The sequence below is a fragment of the Erinaceus europaeus genome, chromosome 12 (assembly GCF_950295315.1).
Source record: "Erinaceus europaeus chromosome 12, mEriEur2.1, whole genome shotgun sequence".
NCBI classification, from domain to species: Eukaryota; Metazoa; Chordata; class Mammalia; order Eulipotyphla; family Erinaceidae; genus Erinaceus; species Erinaceus europaeus.
The window spans coordinates 6201817-6228772 of NC_080173.1; the positions used below are offsets into that span (position 1 = coordinate 6201817).

The 26956-nt window shown below is 34.5% G+C and overlaps 1 protein-coding gene across 3 annotated transcripts in view; it reads right to left on the reverse strand.

Annotated features, from left to right (window-relative positions):
- The window catches only part of ABCA5 (ATP binding cassette subfamily A member 5), a 64250-nt gene that overhangs the window by 10776 nt on the left and 26518 nt on the right, over positions 1-26956 (reverse strand). For 2 of the 3 annotated variants that reach the window (XM_007524435.3, XM_060202652.1), the window contains exons 11-26: positions 26539-26597; positions 23791-23901; positions 20857-21032; positions 19731-19850; positions 18461-18599; positions 17176-17266; positions 16421-16560; positions 15027-15146; positions 12377-12578; positions 9865-10034; positions 7739-7866; positions 6922-7059; positions 5618-5731; positions 3354-3524; positions 2059-2172; positions 1544-1678 (exon numbers count right to left, since the gene is read on the reverse strand). In XM_007524435.3, coding sequence (XP_007524497.1) covers positions 1544-1678; positions 2059-2172; positions 3354-3524; positions 5618-5731; positions 6922-7059; positions 7739-7866; positions 9865-10034; positions 12377-12578; positions 15027-15146; positions 16421-16560; positions 17176-17266; positions 18461-18599; positions 19731-19850; positions 20857-21032; positions 23791-23901; positions 26539-26597 — 2128 coding nt within the window. The remainder of the gene's footprint in view (positions 1-1543; positions 1679-2058; positions 2173-3353; positions 3525-5617; positions 5732-6921; positions 7060-7738; positions 7867-9864; positions 10035-12376; positions 12579-15026; positions 15147-16420; positions 16561-17175; positions 17267-18460; positions 18600-19730; positions 19851-20856; positions 21033-23790; positions 23902-26538; positions 26598-26956) is intronic. The other variant, XM_060202653.1, reaches the window with a different exon arrangement.

Sequence of the window (26956 nt, forward strand, 5' to 3'; positions counted from 1 at the left end):
ACATGCCACCAAGAAGGTAGGACTCTGATGCTGATTCATGCATACAGTCTAAGTAATGGAAGAATATTGTTAAATACTCTAACCACAGAATTTGGAGAACTTCTGGGCAGGTGAGTGCAACCACATGTTAGGAAGTTAGCTCAATTCAAACTCCACAAGGACAAAAAACTCTCGTATTAGAGAACCTTCTCTTATTCTATATTTGTTGTAATAAACCAATATCAGTAAATAAATGGTTCTTTATGCCATTAGAAAATTATCTTAAAAATAATAATAATACATAGAAAAATACTGAAACCAAGTAAGGGTTTATAAGGAATGCTGAAATTATATTTAAATTAGATAGCATTGTATGTAACATGGTTACACACTACTTATCCTGGGCATATAAAGTAAAGGGAAGTGAGAAAATTAACCTCTGGGGTCTATGTTAACTCCAGTAGTTAATGACAGAATGCTTTGTGTGGGGGGAGGGGATTACACAAATTTAAAGTCAAAGTATTTTGAGTAGTAATTTTATTTTAGCTCCAATGCACAGGATATTACACTCCCCAAATCGTACACATTTTGTAAAACACTGTTAAATCACTTATAAAAATTTTAAAAAGGGAAGAAACATATTGTTGAGCAAACATGTATTATCTAAAGCTAAGCTACTTATTGAAATTCCCATCTTCAGATATTTCTTTTAAAAGCTATGTATTTGCAGTGAGTACCTCCCTAACACTTCCTCTCCACTATTCCAAGCTTGGGATCCATGATTGCTCAACAAATTGTTTGGCTTCATATGTTAACTCTGTTTTCAATCACCAGGTTCCAGATGCCACCAGGATGCTGGCTAGGCTTCCCTGGACTGAAGACCCCACCAATGTGTCCTGGAGCTCAGCTTCCCCAGAGTCACACCCTACTAGGGAAAGAGAGAGGCAGACTGGGGGTATGGACCGACCTGTCAACGCCCATGTTCAGCGGGGAAGCAATTACAGAAGCCAGACCTTCTACCTTCTGCATCCCTCAACGACCCTGGGTCCATGCTCCCAGAGGGATAGAGAATGGGAAAGCTATCAGGGGAGGGGGTGGGTTATGGGGATTGGGTGTTGGGAATTGTGTGGAGTTGTACCCCTCCTACCTTATGCTTTTGTTCACTAATCCTTTCTTAAATAAAAAATTAAAAAAAAAAAAGCTATGTATTTATTTATTTACTGGATAGAGAAAGAGAGAATTGAGAGGAGAGGGGAGACAGAAGGGAAAGAGACTGAGAGACCTACAGCACCACTTTGCCGCTGGTGAAGCTTTCGCCCTGCAGATGGGGACCAGGGGCTGGAACCTCAGTGCTTGACAATATAGCTTGTGCACCTAACCAGGTGTGCCATCACCTGGCCCCTAATTTTTTTTCTTAGCCTTTCTTTGTACATAATCCTAGTCTTTAAATTATAGTAGGTCTTAAACAGTCCCACAGATATATTTACTAGTTTCAGCATAAGAAGAGCTTAAAGATTAGTCAGTATTTATGCTTTTTAAATATTAAAACACCCAACAGACCTACCTTTATGAAGCAAATCAGACAGCCTAGAAGAGGATAGACTGGAACAACTATGCAAAAGATATAGTGAAGAATAGCTGTAGCTGTGTATCCCAGAAAGGAAGTTATTTCAGTGATGGCAATGCAAGCCAATGCTGTCTAAAAAGAAAAAAAGAAAAAAGAATAAGTAAAAAGAGTTCAGAAATTTCATACAAACAATTTTAAGTCTGGGCCTCACAATACAGCTATGTTTTTAATCCTCTAGTAAAAGCTGAGCCTGAAATGATTATGCAGCCAGGAAGCATCAGTATTGTGATGCAAGTTTACAGTTGGTATCTTTGCCATACTGTTGTTAAGTATTTTCAAATCATCCCTTCATAGACTGGGTGATACAGATGACATATAGATAAATACACAAAGATGATAAGAGCTATCAAAAAAGTTCTAAATTTAGAAGAGAAACAATATTAATATGAAAGGCTGCAGAATTCTCAAATAAGCTGCTTTGAAAACTTGGGGTGAAATAAAATGTGACTTACCACAGAGTAGATAAATGACCAAAATTCTTTGGTATTTATAATTTTTCTAAAAGTGAAAGAAGTAACATACGTAAATAGAACAACTGATGGAACATAGCCAATAAGGCAAAGAACCTGTAAGACAAAAATGTGCATTTTTATATGTAAATATGAAAAACCAGAAACAGATATAATCAAACACCAGACACATTAAATCCTTAAGAAGATTTTATTGCTGAGTAAGACATTCTAAAACTGATATTGTGATGGCGTAAGAAAAGGAATTACCATACACAGTTCTCTGAAGTGAATACAAATTTATGCCTTAACCACTGCTGAATACTCATTTAACTCAGTAGCATTTATAGTTCTTTTTTCATACCAGCTAATACATATTACTACTTTATTATAAAACTAGTATAGCTGGTTGAAAATTATTTTTCTCAATCAGTTACTAGCCATAGCACTTAATCTATGTTGTAAATTTTTACATGCTATTAATAGTAGGTTATAAGATTGTAAAGATTAGAGCGTATAGCTCCACACCACACCCACTACCAGCTTTCTGTATCTCCACCCTCTCATGTCCCAACAATAATAACCACAATTCTCACAAGCCTTAGAATCAGTTTGCTTGCTTCTGAGTTTGTTTTTTTCAAGTTCATATGTATTTGACCTCTAGATTCCACATATGCGTGAAACCATCCATTAATTGTCTTGTTGGACATTTTTTTTTGGGAAAAGCATTTACTAATTTACAAGGCAGAGATTAATATATAAAGGTCAATGGATTCTCTAGAAAAATTGATGAGCTTACTTATACCAAGTTCAGCCTGAACAGGTGTGCTTTTTCCATTTTTCTAATAAAATCATTTACATGAAAGGACCTATTGTCAGTCATTGATATTTAAAAATAAAAGAATCCACACTCTTCCTTGGTATGCATGACATATTTTAAACTATGTAATAAGAGAGCTTCTTTCCTATAAAATTATTTTCAGTAATAGAGGCAAGGAAGCATTTTATGGAATAACTATTTCTGACTACATTCATGTAGACAGTCTACATGAGGGAAAAACCTCAGTATCAAGAATTGTTCTGATAGTATCTGTTTTTACATTTATTATGATAATATAAATTGATTGATCATAGGTAGCATTACAATAATTAAAGATACAGGTGTCATTTCCTATAAAAATTAATATTTAAATTATTCAATCGGTCAATTTCCATGTTTATAGAAGCAGCTTTTTAAAATTAACTTTCTGTTTACAAATCGTTAACAGTACAACTTACCACAGAAATTGATAACTTACCACAGAAAGGAACTTTACAGCATAAAAATATAATCCATAATGAAATGCAAACAAACTTGCTAACATCAAAACAAGAATAACAAAAAATAAGGGGATGTCAACAATAGCTTGTCCAATCCAATATGCAGATGGCAAAAGGCCTGAAAGTTTAAGTTGTGTATAAGCTTTGATCTAAAATTTTAAAAAGGGAAAAATTATTACTATGATTTTATATACTTTATAAATAAACAAAACACTCTAGAAAATATTGTAGAATTCTAAATTTAAACCAAAAATTAAATTTTATATCACATTCCAGGTCCATAGATAAAGCAAGTGCACCTTAGAGATCAATACAAATTCCATTTAGCCTTTATTTCATTGTCTCCAAGATAAAATTATAACAAAATTCTTCAAAATCAGAATATAGTGCTGCTATGAAACACTAAAACACACACACACACATATATATAAAAAGGTCATGGGAAGAATTTCTGTGTAAATGCTAAGTAGTGAAAACACTGCTGCTTTAAAAAAAAAATATATATATATATATATATGAAAATGTATGTTTAACCAGAAAAAGAATTATTTTAAAAAATATTTTATTTACTAGAAAGATAGGATGAGAGAGAGAAAAAACCAGACATCTCTCTGGTACATGTACTGCCGGGGATTGAACTCAGGACCTCAAGCTTGAGAGCCCAATGCTTTATCCACTTTGCCACCTCCTGGACCACCAGAAAAAGAATTATTATTTTTAGATACTGATATTTAAAAGTTGCTAAGTACACTCTGTGAATTAATACAGTGTTTTCAGTCTCCACATGAAACTTTATCCTTGACAATACATTAGAAATTTTATATCTATATCACTGATAAAATATTTTTTTATAAAAGATGATTTTGAAAAACTATTAATGTGCTGATTTGGGGAGTATAAAAGAATCATCTACTTATACATTACTCATAGACTCTCTTCTATTGTTGTCTGGTAATAGATAGGCAACCTTCCTTGCTTGATTCGAGGGTAGGTCACAGACCAAGACAAATGTGTACTCATTTTGTTTTAATGTTTGCTTTTTTTCTTCAAAATTTATTTTTTCTTAATGTAAAGACTAATGTCTGAAGTAGAATTTTAGTTTCTCTTTCCTTTTTCAAGACTAGAGAAGTATGACCCCTTGATACCATTATTTTAAGGCTACTACACATACAAGTTGTCGTAAAAATCTCTTTTAAACAGCTAGTATGCTCAAGAAAATTGCTAAATTACAGCAATTAAAATGCAGTTACCATCTTACTTCAAAAAGGATGTAATTTGGCTTCCAAGTTGCACTTTGTAAAAATGCAAAGACAAAAAACATTTATATACTCTTTCAAGTACATAAAAGATATTATTATCACAAGTAAAAAGCATTTCATGTGTACTTATAATAAAACTAAAAAGGATTTCAGAATGACTACAACTTGCCTCTTACACTCTCATTATTTAATTCGAATTTTTAAAATCTTTGTAAATCTAAATGCCATTTTTATTCAGTAGGTTTCACCATCCACTAAAGGTATCTACTTTGAATAAATGAAGGTAATATATGAAAGAGCTAGCCAAAGAGTAAAATAAGAAAAACATAGCATAAAAATATAGCAAAGAAGCAAAAAAAGAATGAAAAAATTTTAGTAAGAACAAAAATACAGGTTCCAGTACAAGAACATAAGCATAAATCAAATGAAATAAAATTATTTTGAATAATCCATAATGGTAACTCAAAGCATATACTTTGTCTGACAGTCTGACAATTGCTTATAAAACTAACCATGCAATCATCATACAACAAAGCAAGTGACCTCCTGGGACAGGCTCTGATAGTGATGATAACTTTATAGAAACAATTTAGCAAAGGAAAATTTTTTTCCACAAAACCAAATTAAGTGCTTTATATTTACAATGTTTCCTATTTCATGGCAGCTTAGGATATTGATAAAAAAACATTAAGGATCATCAATTAGTTGCTAGATCCAGTACTGAAACCACTTTAGTCAACCTAACCACATTTTAGCAACATGTAAAGTGATGGGTAAACTGACAATATTGTGAGAATTAAAGTATATAACTTCTAAAGCACAAGACAAGGACTCAAGTAACAAATATTAGTTATTATTCTTACCATAGTAGATTAGAATCAATGTAATGATACTCATTGACTTCTAAAGAATAACCACAAATACTCTCACAAAGCAAGTTATTCTTCATACAAGATTTCTTATTAGCAAATTAGACTCATTACCTTATGATTTTCTGCATTTTCCATAGCAAAGTAAGGTGGCATTGCTGTAACAATAATCCCAAGTAAAGCTGCTTGAAAATAAAGCTCAATTTTAAAAACTATGTCTGTAATTTCCTGGAAGACAACCACAGAATAAGAAAATGGAAGTGAGAATCACTTTATATTATCTTAGTACTTTCTACCAAAATCTCTGAAGCAATACATTAGGTTACCTATCCTAGGCATGTTGTATATGAAAGTTCACAGAGTTACTGAGCTACAGTTTTAACTTTGCCACTTAAAGTAGCTTCATGATCCTGAAGAAATCTTTTTACTTACATACTCATCTACAATATATTCTAGTACATAGTTTAACTTTACCATTTCCTTTAAAATAATAATGAGCACAAAAAGCTGCTATGTTCAGCAATGGTACTATAATGGTCATGGTCATTAGAGAATGATCTTTAGGGGCTGGGAGACAGCTCTCACAGTTGAGCATATACTTTATTGCTCATGAGTCCCTGGGTTCAAGCACCTGCAACACATGGAAGCACCATGGAAGCAACAGAGAAAGAAGCTTCATGCGTGAGACAGTGCTGTTGTGTGTTGTGTCAATCTATCCCCTACCTATTATCTATGTAATCTATGTCTCAAACATAAAAAGTAAAAAGTAAAAAAAAAAAAAATTAGCACAGGGAAGCCACTCAATGGGGGGAGTTGTATTATGTTCAAGGTTTGGGCTCATTTGTAGTTGAACATAAAAAAGTGAGTTTAATCTTTGATGCCTTTATTTGTTGTTTTGCTTCTGAGTTGACTGGGATTTTGGAGTTCTTTCACCACTGAGAAAAACTATATGCAAACTCAGTTTTCTATGGAACAAGAAGCTACTTCTTCCCAACACGGGGCAGTCTCACCAGCCTCAATGATAACTAGCTTGACCTAAGGATCTTGATAGAGACAGCAAGCTTTCCAGATCGTCCAGTAAAGACATGGTGCTCCAAATGCAGAATGCTTGGGACTCTGTGTATTTCTCTAAAAAGATATGGCCATGGGGCAAAGAAGATACAGTATGTACACTAGAAAAGAACACTATTATTAAACAACTTCCCACACATATTCCCATGCTTATTTGTCTGATTCTTCCAAAAATACTTCAAATTTCTTAGTCATTTGTTTACTGCTACAGATCCCTAATGATAGGTATGAAAGTCTCTTTTCATAAATATCATGTCTTATCATTTGATATCACTTGGGCCTTATCACTTGACTTTTAATCATTGTTTTACCACACACACACACACACACACAATTGGTCTGCTTACATGAAAGAATGGGGTATTCCAGATCTGGATGCTTTCAGTCACATTTGCACGATAAAGATAGTAGTTACTAATAATATTCATCAATACAGGTAAACAGTAAACCATAGTACTATTGAAAACAGCTGTAAAAACATAGTCCTGTAATTTAAAAATAAAAACTAATCACTACATAAAAAAACATTATTGTTACATACATAGCTTTCTCATCAGCTAAGCTATTTTAAAATTTTTTTATTAATATTTATTTATTCCCTTTTGTTGCCCTTGTTTTACTGTTGTAGTTATTATTGTGGTTGTTACTGATGTCATCGTTGTTGGACAGGACAGAGAGAAATGGAGAGAGGAGGGGAAGACAGAGAGGGGGAGAGAAAGCCAGACACCTGCAGACCTGCTTCACCGCCTGTGAAGTGACTCCCCTGCAGGTGGGGAGCCAGGGGCTCGAACAGGGGTCCTTATGCCAGTCCTTGTGTTTTGCACCACATGCACTTAACCTGCTGGGCTACCACCGGACTCCCTAGCTACTTCTCACTGTACTAAGAACTGGTTCACAAGTCACAGAAATACTTAATAGATAATGTCAGATAAAGGTAATCTGGCTAGGAATCTATAACCATTTTAATAATTTAAATTAAAAATCCAACATTAAATTAAAATTCCTCAAAGCTTTGTACATAGTTCATCCATCAAGACCAGCTGTTTCAAAGAGCATTATTAATTATCAACTAGTGAAGTCAAATCAGCACATAATTAACTTTAGAGGAACTATCACCCCTTTATACCTCTCAAATGGGCAAACACTCAGACATATTACTCGTACCTTTTCTGCAGACATCACATTTAAAGCTGCACTATGAGGAGCAGCAGATACATAGTCACTGTCATTGAACATTGTCACCAGTATGTTCTGATTTGTCAAAAAGCTAATAAGATCAGTGATATCGGAGTCTGAAATTAGAAAATCAATTATAATTAGTATAAACGAGGCTTTTAATAATAATGGAAAGTACATTCCCTTTTTTGTAAATCAATGTTCATTAGATAATACATGAATAAGAAAATTGGTGCTAGAGTTAGTCAGCCTACATTCAAATCCAAATCAATACAAGAATCTTTTTGTTTTATGGTCAAAAACTAAAAACAACTTCAACATTCATAAATAGAAGAATGGGTATGTATTTTCTTGACCAATAATGCTAACTGTGCATCAAAATGTTATGCACCTCTTCTAACACTTTGCACAGAAACACACAGACCTTAAAACAGAATCTGATAGTCATCCTGCAAATTTTAGCTACTGGTGCCACTGTAGTATCATGTAAAATTTGTTTAAATGGTGAGAACAGAAATATATTTGCCAATTTTATATTATAACTTATACCTAACTCAGAAATGTAGAAACTATTTCTGACTGTTTTGAACAGAAAAGTTATTTTGGTTTTTTGTTGTTGTTTGGTTTAGAGACAGAAGAGAAAGGCAGAGAGGAAAAGAGACCACAACACTGAAGGCTCCTTCCATGCAGTGGGAGTCAGGCTCACTACTCATGTGAGCTATTTCATCTCCCCTGAGCAGAGGATTTTTATAAATGGCAATTCCTTTCACTGCCTAAAAAGATGAAATATATATAACCAGGTCTCTATTTATACTCTATTGGGAACCAAGGAAATATTTTATATTTTTTATTGAAGTTTAAATCTATACTAATATATCTAATGAGTAGCAGCACTTTGCCTTCAACTGTCACAAAAGCTAGATTAAAAAAGACAGTAATACTTAGACAGAAATCAAAACCAAAGGAAAATATTACCAATAACAGTGTATAATAGGACCTGTCAGACACAATGTGAAACTTAAGTATCAGAGAATCCAAAATATACAGGCAAATCCAAAATATACATTAAAACATAATATATGTAATAAATATTTATTTATTCTAATTCTGCAAATACATCTTGACAAATTAAACTTTTTAACTTAATGGGTAAGTACATAAACACTACATGCTATAACTCTATAAAGGCTTTTCAACTTTTACACTAATCTTCTTTCTCATAAATGTTGGGATTAAAAACTACTCTGAGAATATCTTTAATCAAAATGAGAATTTTAATGTAATTGAACTTTTAGTGATAAATTTAATATAGATACATGGTGATGTTTAATGATACACATACCTGAAACATAATTCATTAATGGTTCACTAAAACAAGTAATTTTTTTTTAATTATTGCTATAAGGTGTATAACTCAGAAATTTTTAAAAATATCATCTACACTTAAAAATATTCTCTGCCTGTAATATGACTCATCATCAATGAATAACTTATTTAGATGTACATTTTTAAATTGTTATCCAGTTTAAAGAGTTCCATTAATTTAGACATACATTTTTTTTAAATCATTATCTATGCTAAAGCAAAATTTCATTTCTGTAATATATTATTAAGCAGCAATAAGAAGTTTTATTCAATTAGCATTTTACAGAGAGACCATACCTTTACCTTACATGTATTTCTTTTTTTTTTTTTTTTTTGCCTCCAGGGTTATCGCTGGGGCTCAGTGACAAACCCACTGCTCCTGGAGGCCTCTTTTTTTTTCTTCCCATTTTTGTTGCCCTTGTTATCACTGTTGCTATTGATGTCATCATTGTTGGATAGGGCAGAGAGAAATGGAGAGAGGAGGGGAAGACAGAGAGAGGGAGAGAAAGATAGACACCTGCAGACCTGCTTCATCACTTGTGAAGGGACTCCCCTTGCAGGTAGGGAGCCAGGGGCTTGAACCAGGATCCTTACACCTGTCCTTGCGCTTTGCACCACGTGTGCTTAACCCACAGCGCTACCGCCTGACTCCCCTTACATGTATTTCTAAAATCCAAATCTCTGACCTAAATACCCATCAACCCCATGCCCCAATCAACACACATTCACAGACCTTCACACACTCTCACCAGTAGAATTTTGAAGAAGCAGACTTGTTTTGTATTTATGAGGTTTATCTTCAGGCTTTAAGAAATATAAGTCTGGAACAAGTTTGACAGGAACCACAGCATTTTTAAAAGAGCGATGCACCAGATACATAAAAATCTGAACTGCAAGGAATATTAACAACAGAAGCAACCTGAAAGGACAAAATAATACTTCTCAAGGCAAAGTAATAGACACATTGTTTTTTCCAGTTCTCCCTTCACCTGGGGCTAGGCGACGGTGCACCCAGTGGAGCACAATCCTTTCTATGTGCAAGGACCATTTCAAGCCCTAAGCACACCCCCCCACCCGAAGGGGAGGTCTCATGTGTGGTCGAGCACATTTCCTCTATCCCTTCCTATCTGCCCACCCTTTCAATTATTTTCTGTCCTGTCAAATGAAAAGGAAAAAAGAAAAAAAAGCCACCAGGAGTGATAGATTGAATCTATCGGTTGATAGATTCATTACGTAGGCAGCAAGCCTCCAAAGATAACCCTGGTGGCAAAATAATAATAATAAAGTTTTTTAATTCACCTTTCACCTGACAGATACTTTAAAATGTAAAAGCGAATTAAGCAACACTTTGCTCATAGTGCTATCCTCCTATATGTATTACATTATTAAAATGATTTTTAAAATACTGTTTCAATTCTGTAAATTTTTTGCTAAAAATGGGCATAGATCATACATAGAACTATGTATGTATCGCCATCCCCAGCCGCTTAGTGTTAAGTTTCTCATTTTCAAAACTACTGTAAACTTCACAGAATCTTTACTGTACTAGAATAAAAAAATCAGGTAGTCTAGGGACTAGCTCTCCCTCCCCAACCACGTCCCTCAAATCACCATGCACTTCCTGATGGAAGGATTTTTCTATAACTAACAGATTATTTGCTATATCTATTTTTTTATTTTATAAAAAGGCAACTCATTCATATATAGATATAGCAAAGAAATTAAAGAAACACTGAATATTTGATATCTCTGAAATTTCATCCTTACTACACTAATTTACATTGCTCCTCTACAGAAAAAGAACAAAGAGTTTACTAAACCTAACCAAAAACAAAACATATATATATATATATATATATATATATATATATATATATATATATAATGGGCATTGACACTGGCAGAACCTTCACCAAAGAAGAGATCCAGAAAGCTAACAGGTACCTGAAAAAGTGCTCAAAGTCAATGATTGTCAGAGAGAAGAAAAAAAAAAACACCAAGGAGATAAAAATTTACACCCCCTGAACACCATATATTAGAAAGAACAGTAACAGCAAATGTTGGCTAGGATGCAGGATGCAGGAGTGGGTTCTAGTGAGACACACTTCTACACAGCTGGTAGAAATGTAAATGGGTCCAATCCTTGTGAAAAGCAGCCTGGAGATTTCTCATAACACTATAAATAGATCTACCCTTTGACCCAACAATCTGTCTCCTGGGGATTTACTCAAAAGAAACAAAAACACCTATCAGAAGAGATTTATGTACACCTATGTTCATAGCAGCACAATTTATAATAGTCAAGACTACCAAGGACAAATGGGTGGCTAAGAAAGTTGTGGTACATATATCCAATGGAATACCAATCAGCTGCTAAAAACAATGAAGTCATCTCCTTTGCCCTATCATGTAAGGAACTTGGAGGTGTCATGGTAAGTAAGACAAAGACAAAAAAAAAAAAAGACAAATACTTAATGGTCTCACTTATAGGTGGAACTTAAGAAATAAGAAGAGAGAGGGAAAACACAAAGTGAAACTTGGACTGGGAGAGGTATACTGCATCAAAGCAGAGGGCTCTGGGGTGTGAGGGGGAAGGAGATAGTGAAGAGATGAGGGTGTTACATGAGGAGGAGTGTTCTACAGAGAACTTTCACAGGGAGATGTCAACAACTTCACTATAAACCATTACACCCCAACCTGGGGTAATGAAGCCCCTGGAGATGGAGAAAAAAATTAATACAATGATAGCAGTTTAAAAGTTCTACAATTATAAACTGCTATTTGTTGGTGACCAGGAGATAACTCAACCAACACAGTGGGTCTCTTAGCATGTCCAAGGCTCTAGGTTGGGGAACCAGCATGACAAATGAGCACAAGGGATAATGCAGGGAAGCTCCATGGAAGGTGAAAAGCTGCTATAGTTTATCTTCTATCTTGTTTCTTTTCTTACATTTGTCTAAGTAAAAAATGAAAAAAAAAAAATGGTCCCAAAAGGTTTATCACTAGTATTATTATATATTTGTGAGACACTAGGTTTATTCTCCAAACCTACAGTATTTTTTAATTAAATACTAGTTTTAAAAAAAGAGTAAGGCACTAATGGAATCTGATAAAATTTCTATAAACATACTTTTCTCTTACATTATAAAATCAGTTAGTCTTTCAAAAATTATATTGATGTTTACATGTCTATTTTAATTATTAAAATGGTAATTTCTATTTTTATCCTTAAAAATTAGGCAGAAGAGTCATTATACTTACACTGATCTCAATGATTTACTTTCACGTTTCAGGGTGAGAATATGAAACTTTGCCATCGTAAACATCTGCTGTTTCCAAAGGCTCATGGTGCTTATCAGAGAAGCTTTGGTTTCAGAAAGAATAAGCAAACTCTGTTCCATCTCATCGAAAGATTTTGAATCCATTTCTTCCTCTTGTGGTTGCTGAGTAAATACACTATAATCTATTTGTGAAAACAAAACATAAATACATAAATGACGGTACTTCCTTGAAAATGATGGAGATCTTTCTGAAGCATATAATTGTATTTATTTACTTATTTGTCATGAGGATTATCACTGGAGATATTCTTTTTTTGATAGAAACAGAGAAAAAGAGGGTAGCGAAAGAAGGGGAGAGAAAAAGAGGCTTTAGCACTGCTTCTCTAGCCAAGAAGCTTCACTCCTATAGGTGGGGAACAGGAGCTTGACCCAGGTCCTTGCACGTGGTAATATATGCACTCTGTCAAGTGTTCCACCACCTGGTCCCCTGAAGGAGATAATTTTAAAGAAGTCCCATGTGGCAGTGAAGGAGTACAATTGGGACAATCATGCACTTTAGCAGTAATATTAAAACTGACCCTAGAAATGTCTACTAGGTATAAATCCAACAGAAATATGTACACAAATTCACCAAAACATATATACAAGACTATCCTGACTGCCCTATCTAGAACAGCCTTAAGCTGGAAGAACTCTAATGTCTATCAGTAGGTGTATGAATAAGTTGTAAAATACTTTCATAATTCACACTTTACACCTTAAAATAAACCAATGCAGCTCTGCTCTTTACCACAGCACTAGAGCTGTTCCTATCAGTCACTATGACCTTCCATACTACCAAATTCCTCACTGCTTTCTAGTTATCAGAAACAACTTTCTATTCATTTCATTTTTCAGTTATCAGTAAATAACTGACTGTCCTCTTTTCCTCTTGGCTTTTGTACAATCTTTTGTGAAGGAAGAAAAAAAGAGAAATCATGGCTGCTTCTCGTCCCTTTTTTTGGCTTTTCATTGCTCAATGTCAGGGTTTTCCCCCTCTAACTCTGTTTTTGTTTGTTTGTTTGTTTTTTGTTTGTTTCTTTTTTTAACAGAGCACTGCTCAGCTCTGGTTCATGGTGGTGCTGGAGATTGAAACTGGAACCGTTGGTGGTACAGGCATGAAGGGTTTTTTTGCATAACCATTATGCTATCTCCTCAGCTCACCCCTTCTAATCCTAATCTGTCTTTTCTACCTAAGTGATTTCTTTCAACCTCAGATCATTGTTTACCGGTAACTCCAGTAATTTTGCCTTCAATTCTAACACTTTATTTATATCTAAATATACCAATCTACTGTCTACATACAGTAACACTCCAGTTGGCTTTCCAATAGCCATCTCAAATAAAATAGCCTGGATTAACTTCATTCCTCAATTGTCCAGGAAATGGCAATTGCATTCCCACTTATTAAACCAAGAGATTGGGAACTGTAGTCCAAGAGATGGTGCACTGCATATAGAATTAGACTCTCAAATCATTAGGTCCCAAGTTTGATCACTGGCATTATATGCGCCAAAATGATGTTCTATTGTTGTTGTTGTTGTAGGTCCCAAGTTTGATCACTGGCATTATATGCGCCAAAATGATGTTCTATTGTTGTTGTTGTTGTAGGTCCCAAGTTTGATCACTGGCATTATATGCGCCAAAATGATGTTCTATTGTTGTTGTTGTTGTAGGTCCCAAGTTTGATCACTGGCATTATATGCGCCAAAATGATGTTCTATTGTTGTTGTTGTTGTAGGTCCCAAGTTTGATCACTGGCATTATATGCGCCAAAATGATGTTCTATTGTTGTTGTTGTTTCTCTCTCTCTCTTCCTATCTCTTATAAGTAAATCAAGACCTTTGAAAAAAAATATTGAGAATCTTACTTATTAATAATTTTTAATTGCTTTCTCTGCCCACCTCGAACACTGTCTATCACCAACTCATTACCACTACGACTAACATAAGCCAAATTTGTTTCTCCACTATCACTTCAGCCCCATTACAAGCTAAGTTTAATAGTTGCCCGTAATTAACAGATCTTCTCAATTTCATATTTAATTTATAATCATGTCATCACTCAACAATCAGAATGTTTCTTAGAAATGAAAATCAATCATGTTACTACCTGGCTTTAAAACTCTCCAACAACTTGACATTGTTTTATGAAAGCAAACCATTTGCCCCCTTAACAAGCCCTCAGACTTCACAAAATACATCTTCTTCATTCACTGTGTTCCACCCATATGGTCATTTTTTTTTTTAAATCAAAGACATCAAACTCATTCAAGTAACAGTTGTGCAGTTGCAATTTCCTCTATCTGAAAAATCTCTACAAGAAAATCTTCAGCTACTTAGGTCTTTGTCTTCCGTATGTCAGTAATGTATCAGTTCAACTACATGCTGCTTAAAAAAATACAATCAAAATTATTTTATCTCCCAAGATCATCCCATTGTTTCCTTCATAACACCCATCACTATCAGTAAATACGTGACTTGCATACCTATTTATTTGTCCTTTCTTCCCTAAAATATAAATTTCACAAGTTTACATAATTGTATGTCCTGGTCACCTGGCTCATTGCCTAGAACATTATTTATTTTTACCTGCTTGGTCAATTTCTGCTTCAACTTCTAGCTTTAAGAATACATCTTCCAAAGTTGTCATGGAAACTCCATAAGATATAATACCCAAATTTGAATGAGTGTCTAAAGCAGAAAATAAGCCTAAAAGAAAAGAACATTTGTGATAATACTATAATGAACTACACTAAGCATTATTTTATAAATATTTTATTTATTATTGAATAGACACAAGGAGAAATTGAGAAGGGAGGAGGAGATAAGAGAGGGAGAGAGGCAAAGAGACACCTGAACCCTGCTGTATCATTTGTGAAGCTTCCTCCCTGCAGGTGGGGACCAGAGGCTTGAACCTGTGTCTTTGTACACTGTAACATGAGCATTTAACCAGGTGAGCCACTGCCTGGCCCCAACCATTCTTTTTAAATAAAATCTTATTAAATTTAATCTGCTAGTAGAATGGTTCTCAAATTCAGGACCTCTTTAACATTCTTATGAATCACAAAAGATTTCAATGAATGTGTGTTGAGGGAGATACATCTACTAGATATGTATCACATTATAAATAAACATTAAGAAACATTTTACTGATAGAATAATAGGTTCATTATATCAAACTGGTATATACAATCCATACAGTTAATAATTTTTTTCTTTAATATCCAGTTAAGATAACATTGAAATACAATTTCAATCTAATTATAAATAGTATTCTATACAAATATCTATTGATACATCAGCAATATTCCTATGGTTACTAAGCAGTTCCTAAGTAGACGAAAGATATTGAGTTTGAGTTCCTCATAAAGAAATTAAAATAACCCCACTAGCCAAATAATTCAATAATTTATCATTTAATCGTATGATTTTTTTTTTCTGAGAAGCCCAGGCCTTACACAAATGCAATTACATCTCTCTAAGTCACTTTCAACTCAGAGACTGAGCTAGAGATAGGAGAGACAACATAGCACCAGAATTTTTCCATTGTCTCAGTACCTCCCATACAATGCTATGCCTCAAATCAGGGTCACACACAGGACAAGGCATGCACCCTACCTGGTGATCTATCTCTCTTATCTGTTACTCGTGGCTTTTATGGAATCATAAAACTGGAAAATAACTTGTGGACAGAGAAACAGTAATGATATATGTGGTTGTATACAAACATATAAATGCGTCTGTGTGTATACATATAAATAAATATGTGGATACACATGCACTTTATTACCAGAATGTTATACTGAACAACTTTTTTTTAACACCAAAGTAAGCATGATTATTTTACCTATGTTATGATGCTATTTACAATTTTTACATGTTGCTTAATTCTAGCATGCAAATATTATATAGTAAATAAAGGAAGCCTAGTCCCAAATACAAGATGCTTTTTCAATAACCATGAAACTAAAAGTAGATAATACCTGAAAATTTATCCATGTCCTTGAAAGGCAAGCTATACACAAGCTGTTGGTCATTCTGTTGTAATAAAGCAGCTCCAGGTATATGTTGTTTAACCAAAGAAGAAAGAGATTCTGTGGCACAGTATCTGTCTATGTGCATGCTACAGAAAATCAGAAATCATAATTGACTCAGCAGACAACCAAAAGTAAACTCGGAATTCTTAAAGTTAGGGACATGGAAAAAATCAAAGCATACTATGTCAAAATCTATTTATACTAGGGAAAGATAGAAATAGGCTAGGGTATTGGATCCACCTGCCAATGCCCAAGTCCAGTGGAGAAGCATTTACAGAAGTCAGGCCTTCCACCTTCTAAACCCTACAAAGAATTTTGGTTCATACTCCTACAGTGTAAATGTTAGGGGTAGATGACCAATATGCTCTGAACTTCAATTCCATCAGGACCCAGGGGCGTGGGGGGGGGGGGGAGACAGGACCATAGGAAAAAAATGGTCAAATACACATAAATATAGATAGTTACAGAAATAATAGTCAGAACATATCTGTGATATTGGGAGAACTAATGTAGTTTCCAGTAGAGGGAATGGGGACACAGAACTTTGGTGGTGGGAAAGGTGTGGAACTATACCCCTGTTATCTTATAATTCTGTAAATCAATATCAAATCACTAATAAAAAATTTGAAAAATCTATATATAATAACAGAAAGTTGAGAATGTAATAAAGGACAAAGTCAACAGAGAAAAATAAATGATACCTGAGGCGGTAGCCAATCCCCCATTTACTTTTGAGAAAAATTGAAGAGCCAATACATTTCAACATCCCTTGTGATATCACAGCTTTCCTGTCTGTAAACAGAGATTTACATTTCAGAAATTTGGTAACATCATTAATAGCTGACATTCATAGTTTATGAATTGCAACATAAAAACCTAGTGTTGTATTTAACACTCATACCATCACAATCACTTTTGTTCAGAAGGTACTAGATTATCATCATCTGGTTTTGTTAGATGAGAAAACTGAGGCAAAGAGAAAACATACATTTTGCCCAAACTTCTAAGCATCAATACCAGGACTTGTAACTAGAAGTGTCACTCAACAGTGAACTTTTTAATATTGCTCCCAAATATCTTGGGATCTTCATAAAAGGCTAACTAATGCAAACAATTTCACTATTTTATTTATAACTAAAAGTGCAATTAATGACAAAAAAAGATAAATGTTCAAAAATTAACAGCATATTCTATTGGACTGTACTTTGCACAGAAAGAGCTTTCTTTAGAATTTCAAACTCTTGCATTGTGTCAGTTATTCATGTGCTGACTTAAATCTGAACTCTATATAATTACAGATAGCCTAAAAATTTGCAGGCTTCAGTTAGTAATAGCCAGTGACTGTTAATTTTATATAGACTTGCTAACAAGGTTTAGGGGTAGAGGCTTGACAGATGTCTGGAAACCTGGAGTTTAGAAGATTCACACCGTTCCCAAAACAAATAAAAGGTGTTACTGCACCCGAGTATCAAACAACACAAATTATTCTAAATACCTGCTTCCCTTTTGGGGGCATTTGAAATTCTGACACATGCTAAGCAGAGAGAATGTGTAAGACCCATTAAAAACCCTGAGCACTCTAATGAATTCCCCCAGTAGACACCAGTTCACACACGTTTTTAAAAGAAATTAAACACATGTTGTCTGACTCCACTAGGAATGGATCTCAGAACCTTGTGTGTAGTTCCCTTCAGACTTTGTCCCATGTGCTTTTTCCCTTTGTTGATTGTCCCTTGTATTCTTTCTGTTTCACTAAAGTAAACAATACCCATGAACAGACATATACGAAGTTCTTTGAGTTCTCCTGGAAATTTTTTTTTTAATCTGGGATGATCTGTGGAATTCTGCTCACAAAAATACAAAACTATTTTAATTTTTTAATGTTTTTATGAAGAGCATATACTTTCTTCTATTCCTCAGGATTTAGTAACTCTAAATGTAATCTACTGGGTACCATAACTTCTTATTTCAAAAAGAAAATCTCACCAGCAAGAATGTCAGCTTCATCCATGAAATGAGTACTAAACACTATAACCCGATTAGATTTTCTGTATTTTAGAAGATTCCAAACAATATGACGAGAACAGGGGTCCATTCCAGCTGTTGGCTCATCTAGCAATAGTATCTGTGTAAGGAGGGGTAGAGATACACAGAAACTCAAGAAACTAAGATATATGAAATTTATGTAGATATTGACAATTTTCCCTATTTCAAATAGTTGTTTTCTATAAGAAATATATTAGATCTTAGTTTTTCACTTAAAAATTAAAAACTAGCATACTTAAAATATCAGATATTATGAATATCGTTTCCTTAACTAAATTAGGATAGATATCTATAACATATAAGACATAAATAAAACAATAATCAAATATAAACTAAAAAGCAAGACATTCATTTTCTTTATCTGAATAAATAAATTTTGCATGTTGGGCTGGGTGGTGTGCACCTGGCTGAGCGCACATTACAGTGCGCAAGGACCCAGGTTCAAGCCCACAGCCCCCACCTGCAGGGGGAAAGCTTCACGAGTGGTGAAGCAGGGCTGCAGGGGTCTCTCTGTCTCTCTCCCTCTTTATCTCTCCCTTCCTTCTCGATTTCTGTTGTCTCTATGCAATAAACAAAGATTTTTTAAAATTTAAATAAATAAATAAATTTCGCATGTTACTACTGCTTGTTAGAGAGCTATGTCCTACATTAGTTAAAGGGAGAAATTCTGTTTAAACATTAGCTGGTGAGGATCAATGGGCTCCTAGCTGTAGGCCTTGACCTGAAGGCATTCTTGCACTTTATTATCTGGTTCTGTGTTTATAAGTATAAAGCAGAACAAAACAAACACAAAATTATAGCTGCAGGACAATGAAAACTTGAACTATTCCTTTTATTTTGTTCTAATTTTAAATGTTATTAAAATACAATTTAAAACAAGTAACAGGATAGTATAACTATAGATATCAGCACTAAAATGTAACAAAAGTCATTTTTGTCCATTATTTTCATCAGGTCTGTTTAATTTCAAGGAAACAAACCACTGCATATGTAACTGAAGTCCATCCTTTTCATTCCCTTTTACAGAGATAGCTACTGAGAGAACGATGTGATGGACTGTCTAAAATTATACATAAGATCTTATTATGATAATTATATTCACAATGGCATAATGAGTTTTTATAGATGCTAAACATTACACACATATACCATTCTACAATCTGCACCTTAGTCCATAGAAATTCAAATTACCACACTAATATTTGCTTACCTTTGGATTCCCAAGAACAGCAATTCCTAAAGACAGTTTTCTTTTTTGACCACCACTTAATTTTTTAGCCTGATTATCTTTGATAGCTTGCATGTCTAAATCCAATAAAACCTTCTGCACCTGTAATTGTATGAGCAATGAAAATAAGTGTGAACCATGTTAAAGTTGTATCATTTTCATAATTATCAAAATTGGTTTTTAAGTTTTCTATATTAATACTAAAATGTTCTTATAGTAGGTTAAATATACATGTGCATCTCTAATACATACATATATATATATATATATATATATATATATATATATATATATATATATACACACTCTCTCTTTTAAAATAGAAAATAGGAGCCACATCATGGCACATCTAGTTAAGCATACTCATTACCATGCACAAGAAACTAGGTTTGAGCCCCTGCTCCCCACCTGAGGGGAAGCTTCACATGCAATAAAGCAAGTATTGCAGGTGTCTCTCCCTCTCTATTTCCCCTTCAACCTCTCAATTTCTCAATATCCTATCAAATAAAGAAGGAAAAAAAGCAGTGGATTTGTCATGCAGGTACCAAGCCCTAATGATAACCCTGGTGGCAATCAAATAAAAATATAAACATAAGTAAAAGAATAGAAAACAGGCCTGATGGAAAAGCCTATTTTACTATTTTACTTTTTTGTGCTTTCCTGGGTAGTGTAGAAGCAATGAATGTGAATATATATATATATATATATATATATATATATATATATGGAAGAAGAGATTAAGGAGAAGGCTAGCTCTCTTTAGGTGAACAAGGATTAGTTTATTAAGTTAGTATTATGTACTAAATTATTTACCCAGATTCAAATTCTTTGCAATAACTTTCTGTTTACCAGCTAGGAGAATAAAAGTAAATATTTATGTATGAAGAGCATAATTCCTGTGTTAGGGCTGGGTGGTGGTGCACATGGTTGAGCACACATTACAGTAGGCAAGGACCTGGGTACACGATCCTGTTCTTACCTGCAAGGGAGGAAGCTGTACAAGTGGTGAAGCAGTACTACAGGTGTCTCTCTTTCTAGCTCCTCTCAATTTCTGCCTCTATATTAAATAAATAAGTAAAATAAAATACTTTTTTTTAAAAAAACATACCTCCTGTATTATATTATTGGCTGGTATTCCTTTGATTGACGCCAAAATAGATAAGTTTTCTTCTACTGTCAAAACATCAAAGTGTATATCTAATTGTGGACAGATGCCAATCATTTTTCTTGCTTCAAACATTTCATCTATCTCTGAGACTCTGTATCCATAAATTGACGCAAAACCTAAAATCAAGACATATAAATCACTATTAAAAAGAATTATTATAAAGCATGCATGCTTCAATATATACTATTAACTTAGGCCTGTGTACATAACTGATAAGATGTAGTTAATAAAATTCAGGAAACACAATATAACCTTATTTTTACATTGCTATTGATTTGATTCCACTATATTCCGATCTTATTTTCATACCACTTACATACTAGAAAGAACAAGCTTCAGGTAGAAGTTCATCACCAAATATATTTATTTGCCAATGCATTATTCATACTTACCTTGCAGTAGCGACTTTCATTTCCAGGCATTTTACCATAGTAAACAAAAAATGGAACAAACATTTTCCCTTAACTATCTATGTGAGCTTGAGAAAAAACACTGAATCTGATTTCCAGCTACTCTCTTCTGTGAACTGAATACTCATATGTCCCATTTTAAGAATTGTTAAACCAATGTGAATAATGTGTAGAGAACTATTTATTTTTATTACTAGAGATAATGCTAGGCCAGCACTACAAACCCACCACTCCTGGCTGCCACATTTTCCTTTATTAATTTTTTTCTTTCATTCTATTTTATAATATAGAAAGGAAAGAAACTGAGAGAAGAGGAGGAGATAGAAAGGGAGAGAGACGCCTGTAGGCCTGCTTTACTGGTTGTGAAGTATCCTTCTTGCAGGTGGGGAGTGGGGCTTTGAACCCCAGTCCTTGTGCATTATAACATGTACTCTTAACCAGGTATGCCATCACCACGCCCCTTCAAATACTATTTCATAAATATAAGAATCCCAGTCATCAAAGAATGAAACAATTGGGATAAGTTAAAAATCAAACTAATTTTAAAAGTTAAACTACAGGGGACAGGTGATGGCTCACCACAACTTTCTTAAAGCAATTCTGACTCCCAACAACAGAAGAGTTGTTTAAAAAGTTGTGGTGTATATACACATAATAGAATGCTGGACGGGGGTAGATAGCAAAATGGTTATGCAAACAGACTCACAAAGTCCCAGGTTCAATCCCCTGCACCTCCATAAGCCTAAACTGAGCAGTGCTCTGTTAAAAAAAAAAAAAAAAAAAAGATTTACATAATAAAATGCTACTCAGCAGTTAAAATGGTGAATTCATTCCCCTTTGTTTCATCATGAAGGGAACATCAAGGAATCATGTTATGTGAGATAAGCAAAAAAGAGAAGAATGAATATTGGATGATCTAATTTATAGGTGGAACTTAAAAATAACAAGGACAGAAAAGGAAAACACTTGCTTGGGTGTGGTGTATTGCACCAAAGCAAAGGACTCTGGGGAAGGTGGAGAAGGGAAGGGGCAGGGCCAGGAAGACTTCAGGGTCCTGGTGCGTGATGGTGGGAAAGAACTTGAGCTTGAGATGATAGTGTTTTGCAGATAACTATAACAGGCAGTAAGAAATTGTACCCATGTCTTGCAACCCACTATGCCACAATAAAAAAAAATAAGCAAAAGAAAGGGGAAAATGCAACAAATAGCCTCCTACAACAGTAAAGCCATGTTGCTGCATGTTTCATATTGGTTTGGTCTCCTTCCCCCCACCTCTGGGAGAAATTGGTTTGGCCCTTGCTAGTTTCGCGCCTTACTTTCTCCTCACCCCCTATGCTAGGTAGTTTGAGAGTTCTTGGCTCGGCCACGTGAGAGGATGCAGGAGAGATCTGTGTGGTGATTAGTTTAAGGGTCTCTCTCTGCCGCCAGAGGAGAAAGACAGGAGAGCACATGTTTGTCCTCTCGTGAATAAAGCCTCTCTGCCCAGCCGTGTGTCTCTGGTCGTCTCTGTCTACTGCCGCAAAGCTAGCCCGGCCTGCTGGAGCCCCGAACTCTAACGACACCATGTAGGTACCAGCAACAATCCTAGGTGACCCCCACCCACCAAAAAAAGAAAAGCACTAAACTACATCCTACAGGACACCAATATAATATATGAAAATCTGGCCTTTTTAAAATAAAGTATTAATTTTATTGCCACTCTGGTTATTGCTAAATATGGAGTGCTATTATTGATCTCTTGTCTATAGGGAAGTTCAATACATAAACATTATGCCAGAGGAATAGAAAGGATTCAATTTTAGGAAACAGTGTTGATATTTATCATTCTGCTCCTCTGAACTATTGTTATATATTGTTTTATACTGAAAATCTCTATTTTTTCAACCTGAAATAGCCACAGGTCTCATTTCATTTTCATTTAACTACTGACTTATCCTTCCTTTAAAATTAAAAATAACTAAACACATTTGCATAAAAGGTCTGATAAAATGGGTACAAAAGCACTCTTAATTTTTATCAAAAATGTTTATTTTTCTATTGACACAAGTATATAGTCAAAAAGGGACACAATACCCTTTTAGACAAGATATCCCAAGTCATTAACAATAATCTCATAGGTGTAGCTGAGTGGTTACCATGTGCAAGGGCCCAGGATCATGTTCCCACTCCCCACCTGCAGGAAGGACACTTCATGGACACTGAAGCAGGTCTGCAGATGTCATCTTTCTCTCCCTCTCTCCATTTCCCCCTCCCCTCTCAATTTCTCTGTGCCCTATCATCTACAAATAGAAAAAAAGGAAAAAAATGGCTACCAGACGTGGTGGATTCCTTGTGCTGGCACCAAGCCCCAGCCCCTGTTGGCAATAATTTTTTTTTTAATCTCAATAGGCATTTCATGGAAAATTATATTGTATTATCTTGGCTAGTGGCACTAATGAAGAAAACTTTAAGTCAGAAAACTTACCATCAGAAGGTGGGCATAGTCCACAAAGAATATTCATCAGTGTACTCTTTCCTGTTCCACTGTGGCCAAGTAATGCAGTGATCTGACTCTCATATATGTCAAATGACAAATCTAGTTCAGGAAAGAAGAAGAATACTTGAGGAACCTTGGATATGCTAATAAATTAATAGCATGTATATGGCTGCCAGTCTATTTGATATCATAGCATAATATTAGTTCTATTATAGCCAACAGTATGAAGACCATGGAAAGCAGACTGATTACATAGTATAGTGGGTCTGACAAAAAGCCTTCATGACTGAGGCATCAGAGGTTTAGGTTAAATCCCAGTGCCATCAGAAACAGTGGCAGGTGGCTCTGGTGGAGGGGGGGGAATTAGGGGCCAGGTGGTGGAAGAGCTGGTTAAGTGCACAATTTACAGTGTGCAAGGACCCAGGTTCAAGCCTCTGATACCTAACTGCAGAGGGAAATTTTCATTCATGAATGGTACAACAGGACTGTAGGTGACTCTTTCCCTATCTTGCCGCCTCTCAATTTCTCTCTATCCAATAATAAGTAAATAAAAACATTTAATTTTTAAAAGAGTATGGAAAGTAATATAAATAATTTTGTTAGACTAACATATTTAGAGAATTCCAAAATTGCAAAAAGAGCTTACTGCATACCCACTGTCTAGAAATGCAAAAAAAAAAAAAATTAAAACAAAGAATCAGACAAAATATGTTCCTGTTAGAACTTTGAGGCTTGTAAAATATATTGGCTATAAATCAGAAATTAACCAACAGCAATGAGAATAGTTATATAAGCAAATACTTGAGAGATTTAAATTTAAAAGTCAGAATAAAGAAATGCTAATGGATACGGATGAGCAGATGTGAGACAACATAGGAGGCATTTTCAAATCACCACTAGTCTCTGATGTAATGAAGGTGATCTGAAGTTATTAGTATCCCAAGAGAAGAAAAAAAATATATCTCTCCAAAGGAAAAAAGAATAGCATACCATCCAGAGCATCAAATAAACTCTAGAATTATTCATATGCAATATGTAGCATTCAAAAGTAACCAGGCAGGTCAGGGTTATTCAATTGGGAGATTTCAGGACTTGCATTCATGTTTAGTTCAGTCTAATGGTCTATATATTAGGGATGTGCCTAGCTGTAAATCAATTTCCCAGGTGCATGCACATGTAAAAATCTAGAACTAACAAATAGTTCCTCAACCAAACATTATAAAATGAAGCTTATAATCCATACATAAAAACTTACAGTAGAAATTATAAATATATAAAACTTAGTAATAATCAAAACAACCTTTCAAGGCTTATGCATGTAGCTGAAGTCATGATTTTAAAAAGTGTGCATGCCTATTCCAGCCTTTAGGTTCACGATTAGTCAACAATTTGTTTTGCTTTATATGTTAATTCTCTTTTCAACCACCAGGTTCCAGATGCTAGGAGGATGATAAACAGACTTTCCTGGACAGACAACCCCACCAGTGTGTCCTGAAGCCCACTTCCCCAGAGCCCTGCCCCACTAGGGAAACAGAGAGACAGGCATGGTCTGGAAGAGGGGAGGGGGAAACTACTGTGGGCTTATAGAAAGAGGAGACAAGAATTGCAACTTGTGACGATTACTTTTATGTCATTTGGCTAAAGCTACTTACTACCCAGTTATTTGGTTAAGCATTATAATTGATGTATGCTGTGAAGACATTGTGGGGATGATTAACACCGTTATCATCAACTTACTTTATGGAAAGGAAATTACTTTCAACAATACTATTGATGCCCATTCAATTAGTTGAAGGCCTAAGAAGCAAAATCTTAAATTATTCAAAGAATGAATTCTGCCTCAACACTGTAGAATAGGCTGACTGCCTGAGTTTACAGTGTACTAGCCTCAATGATAATTTCAAACTCAAAACTGCAACAACTGTTGTCTGAGTTCCTGAGTTAGTCTACTCTACAGATTTCAGATTTGCCAGTCCACAAAACCTTAAAAATAATTTTCTCTGGGGGTCGGGTGGTAGCACAGTGGATTAAGTGCACCTGGCATGAAATGAAGGATCCAGGTTTATGCTCCCAGCTCCCCACTTGCAAGGGAGTCGCTTCACAAGCGGTGAAGCAGGTGTGCAGGTGTCTTTCTCTCCCCCTTCTCTGTCTCCCTTCCTCTCTCCATTTCTCTCTGTCCTATCCAACAATGACAACATCAATAACAACAACAATAATAACTACAACAATAAAAACAACAAGGGCAACAAAAGGGAAAATAAATAAATATACTAAATAAATAAAATCTTTTAAAAATAAGAACAATAATTTTCTCCTTTACCTCCTCCACACCCATCTCCTGATGTGTGTATACATATGTACACACATATACACAACACACACACACACACACACACACACACGAGAGAGAGTTCCCCAAACCAAAGAATTACTTATCAGTAATGTGGAGGTTGAGAAACCCTGTTTTAGGCCAAAGGAAGAATAAATTTAAGTTACATATAATAAAAGGACACAGATTTGTTCAAATACTTGAATATTTTTAATGCAACAGACTTTAGTTTTTCTCTTACAATTTGGCAGTATTGATATTCTTAAATCAATATTAATCACATTCATGAATAAAAATATTCCTAAAGGAAAAACAAAACTATAGTAAAGAAGCTTAATTTCCCACAAATTATATGACTAATTTTTTATTTATACTTAATAGTATTAAACACTAAAGAAATTACTTACTTCTCAAAGCTTCTACATTTTCACCTTTTTTTCTGTATGTCTTCTGTATGCCACTGACTCTAAAAAAGAAATCTAAGTGTTTAAAGCAATTTATAAGTATGTGTTACAGGTATAATATTCTCAAAGCTTTCATATTTAAAGGATGATAACATATTTTGCCATTGAAACAATAAATGGAGAGCTGATAATTATAAAATCACTTTAAAGAAACTACAAAATAAAGTATTCCTTATCATTTTAAGCAATATATGTATATTTATAGTCAAGATTCTAAAAGAAGCTAAAGCATTTGATTCAAGGAATTTACAGACTTCTTGTCATCTTTTATGTTTTCCTATTTATAAATAATCTTATACTTGCTATAGCAATTGAGAATAAAAAACACATCAGCACATATTTCAAACTGTTATCAATAATT